We start from the raw sequence: 11970 nt of genomic DNA, 5'->3' as shown, positions 1-11970 counted from the left end.
GGCGATTTCAAATCGGAATAAAATTCAGCATATAGCTGTCATCGGAGGTAGGACTTTATTGATTTTATTGTTAAAACACCTTCAATTAAATATGTTATTTAAATCCAGATTCTCAGGATGTCTAATATACGGAGAGATTACAGTTATAAAGGCAAAGGACCGTTCCCACTTGTCATGGGTTTCACACGATTTTTTTCTGAATGTCCTGTATGCAATGTAATTTAAACAAGACCAAATAGTAGCATACGTGTTAAAGTCGGTTTCCACTTGTCGTTAAAGGAAAAAAAAAATCGCTTCGTGTGTAGTGTGAACACTCTCATTTAAACTACATTGCCTACTAAGACAGTTTGTGTCGTTCGGCAAAAAAATCGTTACGTGTGAAGTCGGAACACTCGTCTTCATACTGCTATTATACCGCCAGGCTAAGGGTTTTACTAAAGGAATAATCGTAATGAGATTTGTGTGTGCTTGCTTTTTTACCCGCAAAGTAGCGCCTCTCAAACGTAATAGGGTTTGTGTGTGCTTGCTTTTACCCGCAAAATAGCACCCCCCAAACGTAATAAGATTTGTGTGCTTGCTTTTACCCGCAAAATAGCGCCTACCAAAAGTAATTTGTGTGCTTGCTTTTACCCGCATAATAGCGCCTCTCAACACATAATGAGATTTGTGTGCTTGCTTTTACCCGCAAAATAGCGCCTCCCAAAGGTAACGAGATTTGTGTGTGCTTGCTTTTACCCGCAAAATAGCGTCTCCCAAACGTAATGAGATTTGTGTGTGCTTTTACCCGCATAGTAGCGCCTCCCATACGTCGCGTTGTACGGTCAGTTGTCGGCCTCGACATTAGCGGCATCGGGTGACTCGCCACCAAAGTCCCGTATGGACTCCAGACTGAGCACATACGGGCAGGAGGTTTCCCAGGCCATCTCCAGACAGAAGTGTCGCTCCCAGCCCCATTCCAGTAGTGTGACACGCTCCGGTCGTCATAAGTCGGGAAATCTGACAATGGGGAACATGGGATATTTATTACAATTTTTTTTTTGTACATAACATACCTACAAAATAGTAAGTGTACAACCGTCAGATCACTTAATCTAGGTATTACAACTAGCTTAAAAAAACGATTAACGATAGTACCTATCTATCAATTCACCCTTGCTGGAGCTGAGAGACAGAGGATAAATTTATTATTATTATTATTATTATTATTATTATTTTTTTTTGAGGACAGCCTGAAAACTTCCAAACTTTTTTCCAAAACTTTCAAACCTAGTGACCCAAAGTTGTAACTTTGCCAAGAAATAAATAGCTCAGGGGATGAAAATAAAACTTACTTACCTCATATCTTACTTTCTGGAACAACTGGGATCTATTATCCAGAACCACAAGAGAATCTGAAGGTTTCCCTTCTCCATTGAACAGAAAACTGATGTCTCCTCTTTCCCATCTCATGTCATTGAAGTCGACTAAAGTGGTGTCTAAGCGTATACTGGATCCTTTCTTATAGATTTTGCATATATCTGAGGGTAGAATTCTTGACACTAAAGGCACTGAAATTGTAATACAATTTTCAATAGGTAAGTAGAGTAGGTACTTATTTATTACCTAGGTATTTATTAAACTTTCTAAAGTTACAGATGAAGTTTTAATTAAAGCTTGAGTCTTAAAGTCCCTAAGGACTTTTCCCAAGACTCTTCACTCTCCTCTGAGCAGTAGGTACTAGCTACCTACTGTTTATACTAATTTTTTAAAGGTGTTTTCTTATCCTAATTTTACTTCAAAAAATATTTCATTCTCTCACCCCAACTCTGGAAATCCCACTTGAGCTCCATATAGAAATCCTTAATCTGATTCAGAGCATTCACCAGGTTGGGTCTCCGTTCTTCCATTTGCTCTCGTGCTTGTGATTTCAGCTTCCTGACGAGAGAGGAAATGGTTTGCCGATCTCCATAGCTCACAGCTTCTGCTAGAGGACTCCAGCCTTTGTTGTTTTTTACTTTGACAGGTGCCCCATGGGCCAGTAACAACTGCACACATTCTGCAATTTTGATAAAAGTTAAATAAATGATAAATTTTGTAACCAAAACCAAATATCAGCTTAAAGTACCTACTCACTTTAGCTAAGACTGTTTTGAGAGGCTCATGAAAACACTCATTGGTTTTTGATCCCAGCCATCAAATTGTATCCTGTCTCATAATAATTTGTTTATTTTTGAATGGAAAACTAAGTAAGTAGTTAACAGTATATGATCATATTTTACCTTTCCGTATGGGCCAGTAACAACTGCACACATTCTGCAATTTTGATAAAAGTTAAATAAATGATAAATTTTGTAACCAAAACCAAATATCAGCTTTAAGTACCTACTCACTTTAGCTAGGACTGTTTTGAGAGGCTCATGAAAACACTCATTGGTTTTTGATCCCAGCTATCAAATTGTATTCTGTCTGATAATAATTTGTTTAATTTTTGAATGGAAAACTAAGTAAGTAGTTAACAGTATATGATCATATTTTACCTTTCCGCCCCAACATGACTGCCAAATGTAGGGGAGTGTTTCCTGAAAACAGAGTTGATAACAATAAAAATCATTGAAGATATGGATAAGAGTGCCTGAGAGGGAACTTAACTTCTAAATGTCCAATCCAAATTTTACTAATGATACCTATTTATGTCATATTTATTTGCTTGTGCAAAACTAGCTAAAATAACAATAAAAATCATTGAAGATATGGATAAGAGTGCCTGAGAGGGAACTTAACTTCTAAATGTCCAATCCAAATTTTACTAATGATACATATTTATGTCATATTTATTTGCTTGTGCAAAACTATAGCTAAAATTAACTTACCATGCTTGTCTCTCTCAGAAACATCCTTGCTTCTGATAAGTGCTGATAGTTCACGTATATTGTTGGAAAACACAGCTCTGTGAAGTAAGAACTCACTATCTTCACTAGTACTATTCTTGCTTGCACTCAGGTCCATTTTTGGGCAAGTGAAGTTACACACTCATCTCTAATAATTCAGTATCGTACTCCCAATGGACTATCAGCCTGGCAAAGGTAAATATACCACCTCTCTTATCTTTTCAGGGAAAGTGTTCTGCCATTGTGTACTTTGATAACCTAGATGGAGTAATGTCAATAAAGGTAGGGATAGTTTGAGATTATAAACACGAATGATATGAGTGAGGTGAGAGTTATTAAACACTGCTCTCGTTTATTACAAATTATTGTTGAAACACAAAATCACTTAAATTAAAGATAGACAAAAAATGAAAAAACACAAGAATTTTTTTGAAAATGAAAATCTTCAATCTTCCTTTTTTCCCGGAAAAGTCCGGATAGCATAGTTCAAAATTTCACCACTATGGAGTTTGGAGGCAGCACTGCGAAAGCCGGCGGATGTTTACTGTGAAGATAGCAATCGTTCCTCCTTCTTGAGTTAGGGTTACCCAAAATAGTTCAGCAGGGGCAGGGGAGGTTTCAAGGATGAAGTATAGGCCCGGCCTGGCCCTTCATAAATATAAGGGTAGACCCAGGGCCGAAATCAAAATCCCAGTCTCATTGAAAACCAACAAAAATTTAATGATAGAACTTGGTGCTTGGTGGAGAGGTTTTGTGAATATATAGTCGGATTTTGTGGAAGGGGGAGGGGCCAAGGGTCCAAACAGTGATGTACCGGGGGGAGGAGGGGGGGTTGATGATACTCCAAATTTTGGCCCACAGTACAAGAGAAAAATGAAGCTCGAAGGGGGGGTGGCCGGGCCTCTTTGACCCCGAATTTTCGGAGTCTGACGTATAGTAAAGGAGAAACATGAAGCTCGAAGGGGGGAGCCCTCGGCCCCCTAAATACGGCCCTGGGTAGACCGGTGGGCCATAAATGGACTGCTTTTTGTACCCCTGAATTTTAGAGATGCCTCCTTTACTATCTTCACACGGTAAAAATGTAGCCCCAGTAAAAAAAGAAAAAAAAACTTAAAAAACTGGAAATGAAAGATGGGTGTGGTGTGTGTGTGTGTGTGGTGATTTGGTGTGTGGTGGATGTGGTGTGTGGTGGTGGTTGTGGTGTGATGGGATGTGTGTGACGGGTGTGGTATGTGTGGGGGGTGTATTTGTGTGTGTGTGGTGGTCCCGTACAAAAGACGGGTCAACCACTAGTGAATAATAAAGAAAGAATGCATCTAGGGATTCTGGGGGAATTGATATCCAGTTCGGAATGTCGGATCGCCATGTGTAATGGTGCATAAGAAAAACGGGAGCATCGTGTCTTTTCGGTGTGAATGACACCAGGCATATTTGTGTGGCTGAATTATGGGCTCCGTAATTATCAGGTCAGAGGCCTCTGCTGGACGATTTTCAAATTTAGACAAAATATCTGTGAAAATCTGGAACAGTTTGTGATGTTTACTGTTCAAAATATCGTACAAAACATGTTGTTATGTTTATTCCACAAAGCATGTTAACACAATCATGTTGATCGTACGTTTTACAAATGTACAATTGGACACACATTCCTTAATTTCTTCAGATACTTTCATGAGTTTCATCCATTTTCAAATGTTCGTTGCTTCACACATTCTTACTACTATTGTGACGAGCTGACGAGGCGAGGCGTGAGGGTTGGTTTGAAAGCAGGGTCCACACTTATGTTGGAAATTTTGGGCGATAACTTTGTACGACAACGTTTCCTAAATATGAGCGTGTTGTCAAACTGTGTTTCCCTGCTTAATCCTGCTTAATAAACCTGAGTAAACCCAAAGTTCCACAGCAACTAATTATTTTGTACAGTTGTACAATGTACATCCTTAGGAAGACCAGAAAATCCTCGAGATTTATTTCACTCTAAACCAGTGCGTAAAGCGTAAAGCCTCAACTAACACCTCTTAGACGCGATCTAATGAAATACTTCCATATCCGCGACCTCTAGAACAGAAGGTCTGCTTCTGCTTAATTACAACGAGGAAACCAAATCCATGTGGTCAGGAGCGTTTGCCACCCAGGTTTCTATCTTGTGGATGAAGATTCAATCCAAACCACAAGATGCATCTATTCCATCTCGGGAGTGAAATATGGTGTCCGGGCTTATTCCGGGCGTTAACCTTTATTTTTCATTAATATTCATTATACACTCTCTGCATAGTTTCATTTTCCACGAGTTTACAAAGTTTATTAAACATAATCTACGGGCCAAGCCCATGTATCCAGTACTAGGTATTTCACGATATGGGAAGGAGAGATAGAAGAGAAAAATAGAGGTAATTTTGATTGTTAATAGTTAACTAGAGCTTGTGTCACGGTGTCTAAAAATATTATTTAATAATATTATCATATAATTACTTTCCATCTTTCAATAGAAAAAAGTGACATTAATTAAAAACAATATGATTTAAATTATAAAAGAAAAAATAATACATAATTTAACTTTATTGAATAAAGTCTTTCATCATCTGTACGTTTGGCACACATATCTATCTTAAACGTATGACACAAGCTTCTAAGTGACTTTTTGACTACCCTTAAACCAGGGTTCAGTTTGACTAAGGAGTAGAGAATGGGAGTATGGGACCATCTCTGAGAGAAATTTTCATTTCGAACTTTACACTTTCCAACAGAAAAGAAAAAAAATAGTGCATGAAAGAAATGAGAAAGAGGTAAAAAAAGTAAAAAAGGAGCGTGGATTTCGGGCGAGTCAAAAAGTCAAAATTGGTTATTTAGTTCCTACGATAGATACATATACTATATCCCTGTAACATAAAAACACACAGCACTCAACACTACACATTCAGAAGAAAATGTACAAGGTGTCCCAGGTAAAACATTGCAAGTTCAAAAACGGAAAAGTTTGGAACAGGCAGGATTCAAACCCGAGTCAAGCGTCAAAGAGACTAGGTTGCCAACTATTGAAAAAGTGGTTGTCCATTACTCTATGCCAGCATTCGAGGTGTGCTAATTCTGGTTTTGATTGCACCTGCAGATTACTTGGGACACAAACTAAACATCGAAATAGTAGGAAAAGAGAGAGAGAGAGAGAGAGAGAGAGAGAGAGAGAGAGAGAGAGAGAGAGAGAAAAATATGAATACTATGGGATGGGCATGCTACAACACAGATCACGTGTCTTTTTTTTTAAGAACTTTCAATTGTATTAAATATAACTGCCTGTCACAAATGTTGTCCTCCTACACTATGCCAAATTCCATGACTTGACTTGGAGACCTTGGAGTTATGGGAACACTCATCAAAAACAAACACATTTTTTTTTTTTTTTTTTTTTTTTTTTTTTTAAGAAAAAAAAAGAACTTTCAATTGTATTAAACATAACTGCTTGTCACAAAATGTTGTCCTCCTCTTAATACACTATGCCAAATTCCATGACTTGACTTGGAGATCTTGGAGTCAAATCACCAAAGCCCACCGTGCTAACCACTACCCCAATGAGGTTGGTGACATAATATAGGGGTAGTGAAAAGAAATGCATATACTTTTATATTAATGACGAAAGTTTTCTTCCACCTTAAAGCATTACAAAACTTTTTAAACACATTCGTTTTGTTTTCTTTTTTCTTACCATGGCAACAGTGGCTTTGAAGAACTTGCTGGTTTCCTTCTCGATGAGCTCTCTGCCCAGCACAGGTACATTGTCTTCAGGTGAGTTAATGTAGTCCTCCCAGGTAATACAGCTCTCAGGCGGAGGGTTCAAGGAAGGCCTCCTGACGGGCTGAGGACAGAAAATCAAGGGCCACATTAACAAGGAGGAAAGAACAGCCACATCAACGTGTACAAAAAAAAAAAAAAAAAATAAATAAATAAAAAATAAATATGCTTTTTGACTGAACAAAATATTTCTGATCAACGTGTACAAAAAAAAATATGCTTTTTGACTGAACAAAATATTTCTGATCAACCAACAAAAAAAGGCCTGGTATTCCAGAGTTGAAATGCATTAGTAGAAGAAAAAAACTTTCTACAGAATGGAGAAATATTGGAATACAAGGTGTAGGTACTATGAAAATATGCAAGATCTACCTATGGGTAAGTTAACAATAAATGAGGTACTTAGTTAATAATAAATGAGTTTTTTTTTTTTTTTTTTTTAAGCAGTAACTCTTGAGCATGTAGATGAAATTGGGTATAAATATTCAACACACAAAAACCATTTTTAAATCATATTACTGATATCGCTCTCCACTTACCTCTCCATTTGGATCAAGATCTTGAGTATTGCCCTTAGTGAAACTCTCAATTATGGCTTTATTCTTCTGCAGGTCTTTTTCAGACAAATGTTCTCTTCTTTTCCGAGACTCTAATGCTTTCGTTAAGAGAGGGTTATCAGTCCCCCTTCAAAAAAACTTTTCTTTCCAAGGGTAAAAAAAAAAAAAAAAAAAAAACATCCATAAATTTGGATGACATATGTTATTATTATCCGAGATACTTCTGAAGATATTACCTATTATTTATTTCAAAGATTAGTGTTTCACCGCCGTTTTTATTTCGGGGCACTGAAACAACGGATACATTAGACTCGTGCGGTCTGTGTCGTAGCATGCAATAACTCATCTCGCACGATAGCATTTCTATTCATGAGCAGATTGCCTTATACATCAATGAGGCCACAGTCACGAGTAGTCACACTGTGAAATGGGTCATTTCCCCTGGATCCTAACAATATCTAATTATATAGATTCGAAAGAAATTTCTCAAGAGAAAGGAAAGGAAACCGATACAAAAATCGCCGCGAGTAATAAGTGACTCCTAAACCACCCATCCAATTTCTGATCACGTAACGCGACTGCTTAACACAAGTGATTGAGGCTGTGTTTATAAACAAGGCTAGACTTTATAGCTCACACCTAGGCTAGCGTTTGTATAGCTTGACATTGAAGTGGTAGAATAGAATAGAATACATTATGTACTTTCCTTCCTATAGGGCAGCGATTTCCAACTAGCAGCCCGCGGAGTTTTTAGGATTTTTTATCCCTAAAAATTGGAAATCCTTCCTTTAGGATAAGGAAAGTAAAAAGGGTAGGTGGTAAAAGAGTCACTATAACATCAGCAAGGTACAAGGAGACGTGAAGAGAACAATTACAGCGGAACTTATGTCACCGACGAAGGTCTCATTTTGCTTCATAATGCATTAGGGTCTGGGTAAACTTAACTTTAGTTTGAAGTTAATCGACATATACCCATTTCCACCTAATAAAAATTAATTTAAAAAAAGGTATTAATTAAGTTAGTTAAAATAAAATTCAGCTACATTTTTTGTAGTTAGGTATACTATATATTATGTATGTAGGTATGCTCTGACTTTCGTATACTGGATCCTTTCTTATAGATTTTGCATATATCTGAGGGTAGAATTCTTGACACTAAAGGCACTGAAATTGTAATACAATTTTGAATAGGTAAGTAGAGTAGGTACTTATTTATTACCTAGGTATTTATTAAAATTTCTGAAGTTACAGATGAAGTTTTAATTAAAGCTTGAGTCTTAAAGTCCCTAAGGACTTTTCCCAAGGGTTCTAATCCTAAGGGTTCAGACTCTTCACTCTCCTCTGAGCAGTAGGTACTTGCTACCTAGTTACTGTTCATACTATTTTTTTAAAGGTGTTTTCTTATACTAATTTTACTTCAAAAAATATTTCATTCTCTCACCCCAACTCTGGAAATCCCACTTGAGTTCCATATAGAAATCCTTAATCTGATTCAACTCTTCTTTTCCGAGACTCAAGGACCAGTCCATTGATAGAGTAAAACTCAGCTTGAAACGAACCAACCATTTCCTAAAGAAGAAAAAAAGAAAACATGGTCATTACCTCTCGTTAAAAAGTGAGATGTTGATACTAATTTAATGTTATCCTATAAAATATAATATTGTGGTGGAAGATAAAGAAATTGAATAACATAACATCCAATGCAAGTTCAAATATATTTTGAAGTCTTTAGGGGACCTGTCTTAACTGACTTTCAGAGGTCCAAAAATTGTCATGCCTATACAGTAGGTTTTTTGTTTAAGAACAAAATCTGTTACCTTTCTATCTTCCCGAAATATCCAGCCTGACTGAGTGCGGATAAAGTTGATGGATTTGGTTGACATCTGGGCTGCCATGATATCACTACTCATGAGGATATCAACTTCATCTTCGATCTCCATCTCAGTCTCCTGCAAAATAAAACAGTCTTTGTTAGGATTTTTAGCAAAATTAATAAATGTTTTCATTTTTTAGCTAAATTCGCAATAGGGATGATTCATTCATCCCATTATTATTATTATTATTATTATTATCATTATTATTATTATTATTATTATTATTATTATTATTATTATTATTATTATTATTATTATTATTATTATTATTATTATTATTATTATTATTATTATTATTATTATTATTATTATTATTATTATTATTATTATTATTATTATTATTATTATTATTATTATTATTATTATTATTATTATTATTATTATTATTATTATTATTATTATTATTATTATTATTATTATTATTATTATTATTATTATTATTATTATTATTATTATTATTATTATTATTATTATTATTATTATTATTATTATTATTATTATTATTATTATTATTATTATTATTATTATTATTATTATTATTATTATTATTATTATTATTATTATTATTATTATTATTATTATTATTATTATTATTATTATTATTATTATTATTATTATTATTATTATTATTATTATTATTATTATTATTATTATTATTATTATTATTATTATTATTATTATTATTATTATTATTATTATTATTATTATTATTATTATTATTATTATTATTATTATTATTATTATTATTATTATTATTATTATTATTATTATTATTATTATTATTATTATTATTATTTTGTAATGTCAAAACCTTTGTTGTATTATTATTGATGTTAATAAATGAGGCCTTTTTAAACTGTTGGCATAATGGGACTTTTTAGTCTTAGCCGACAGTATAAATAAGGTATATTAAATAAATAAATAAAATAAAAATAGTTAAAATAAAATGCAGCTACATTTTTTGTAGTTAGGTATACTATATATTATGTATGTAGGTATGCTCTGACTTTTTTTAATTTTAATCATTATATTCTGAACCTTTTCAATCCATAGAAAAGGGCGAGAATCCATAGGTATTCCAAGAAAGTAAAAAAAAGGTTCTATCCATAGGTATTCTAAAAAAGTAAATTAAACCCAAGAGAAAAATTGAGACTTAGTCAGGTATTGTGTTCACTAAACGTAATGCCCGGTGACATAGTTCTTGCTTATATAAATCAAGGTACTTATGTTATAAAGAATCTACGAATCACAACAACAAAATCAATCTAAAATAAAATACGTTGGCGAGTAGGTATAGTAAAAAACAAGTGTACAAAAAAAAAAAAAAAAATAAATAAATAAAAAATAAATATGCTTTTTGACTGAACAAAATATTTCTGATCAACGTGTACAAAAAAAAATATGCTTTTTGACTGAACAAAATATTTCTGATCAACCAACAAAAAAAGGCCTGGTATTCCAGAGTTGAAATGCATTAGTAGAAGAAAAAAACTTTCTACAGAATGGAGAAATATTGGAATACAAGGTGTAGGTACTATGAAAATATGCAAGATCTACCTATGGGTAAGTTAACAATAAATGAGGTACTTAGTTAATAATAAATGAGTTTTTTTTTTTTTTTTTTTTAAGCAGTAACTCTTGAGCATGTAGATGAAATTGGGTATAAATATTCAACACACAAAAACCATTTTTAAATCATATTACTGATATCGCTATCTCCACTTACCTCTCCATTTGGATCAAGATCTTGAGTATTGCCCTTGAAGCAGTAACTCTTGAGCATGTAGATGAAATTGGGTATAAATATTCAACACACAAAAACCATTTTTAAATCATATTACTGATATCGCTCTCCACTTACCTCTCCATTTGGATCAAGATCTTGAGTATTGCCCTTAGTGAAACTCTCAATTATGGCTTTATTCTTCTGCAGGTCTTTTTCAGACAAATGTTCTCTTCTTTTCCGAGACTCAAGGACCAGTCCATTGATAGAGTAAAACTCAGCTTGAAACGAACCAACCATTTCCTAAAGAAGAAAAAATCCTGGCTATAGAAAACATGGTCATTACCTCTCGTTAAAAAGTGAGATGTTGATACTAATTTAATGTTATCCTATAAAATATAATATTGTGGTGGAAGATAAAGAAATTGAATAAATGTGGTAAAGGGATAAGGTCCCTTTACCACATATATTTGGAAGTCTTTAGGTTTAGGGGACCTGTCTTAACTGACTTTCAGAGGTCCAAAAATTGTCATGCCTATACAATAGGTTTTTTGTTTAAGAACAAAATCTGTTACCTTCCTATCTTCCCGAAATATCCAGCCTGACTGAGCACGGATAAAGTTGATGGATTTGGTTGACATCTGGGCTGCCATGATATCACTACTCATGAGGATATCAACTTCATCTTCAATCTCCATCTCAGTCTCCTGCAAAATAAAACAGTCTTTGCAAAGGTAAATATACCACCTCTCTTATCTTTTCAGGGAAAGTGTTCTGCCATTGTGTACTTTGATAACCTAGATGGAGTAATGTCAATGAAGGTAGGGATAGTTTGAGATTATAAACACGAATAATATGAGTAACACTTCTCTCGTTTATTACAAATGTTGAAACACTTGAAACACAAAATCACTTAAATTAAAGACAGACAAAAAATGAAAAAAACAAGAATTTTTTTGAAAATGAAAATCTAAATCTTCTATCTTCCTTTTTTCCCGGAAAAGTCCGGATAGCATAGTTCAAAATTTCACCACTATGGAGTTTGGAGGCAGCACTGCGAAAGCCGGCTGATGTTTACTGTGAAGATAGCAATCGATCCTCCTTCTGGTGGTCTACCAGAATTGCAAACATGGCAAGTAGATAGTGGGCACTTTCTTCTTGCT

At 34.3% G+C, this 11970-nt stretch overlaps 2 protein-coding genes across 3 annotated transcripts; both read right to left on the bottom strand.

Annotated features, from left to right (window-relative positions):
- Positions 1–1266: 1266 nt before the first annotated feature.
- Positions 1267–3322, bottom strand: LOC103515428 (ankyrin repeat domain-containing protein 13C-like). Its single transcript, XM_026828135.1, has 4 exons — positions 2850–3322; positions 2517–2558; positions 1799–2035; positions 1267–1547 (listed from the first exon to the last, which is right to left on the bottom strand). The coding sequence occupies exons 1-4, from the start codon at positions 2983–2985 to the stop codon at positions 1267–1269; spliced, it is 696 nt and encodes a 231-aa protein (XP_026683936.1). The 5' UTR covers positions 2986–3322.
- A 2996-nt stretch (positions 3323–6318) lies between these two features.
- On the bottom strand, positions 6319–11510 carry LOC103515427 (ankyrin repeat domain-containing protein 13C-B-like). 2 transcript variants are annotated; one of them, XM_017446674.2, is made up of 4 exons: positions 9028–9156; positions 8707–8779; positions 7193–7284; positions 6330–6717 (listed from the first exon to the last, which is right to left on the bottom strand). In XM_017446674.2, exons 1-4 carry the CDS (start codon positions 9148–9150, stop codon positions 6514–6516), a joined length of 492 nt encoding a protein of 163 aa, XP_017302163.1. In that variant the 5' UTR covers positions 9151–9156; the 3' UTR covers positions 6330–6513. The 2 variants fall into 2 exon arrangements, with proteins under 2 accessions (XP_017302164.1, XP_017302163.1); XM_017446675.2 differs by lacking the exons at positions 7193–7284; positions 8707–8779; positions 9028–9156 and adding exons at positions 10946–11110; positions 11383–11510 and having other exon boundaries at positions 6319–6717.
- Positions 11511–11970: the final 460 nt, after the last annotated feature.

Source organism: Diaphorina citri, unplaced genomic scaffold (genome assembly GCF_000475195.1).
Source record: "Diaphorina citri unplaced genomic scaffold, Diaci psyllid genome assembly version 1.1 scaffold1337, whole genome shotgun sequence".
Taxonomy (NCBI): Eukaryota; Metazoa; Arthropoda; class Insecta; order Hemiptera; family Psyllidae; genus Diaphorina; species Diaphorina citri.
The sequence above is the reverse complement of the archived record's forward strand: the minus strand, read 5'-3'. Positions and strand labels throughout refer to the sequence as shown.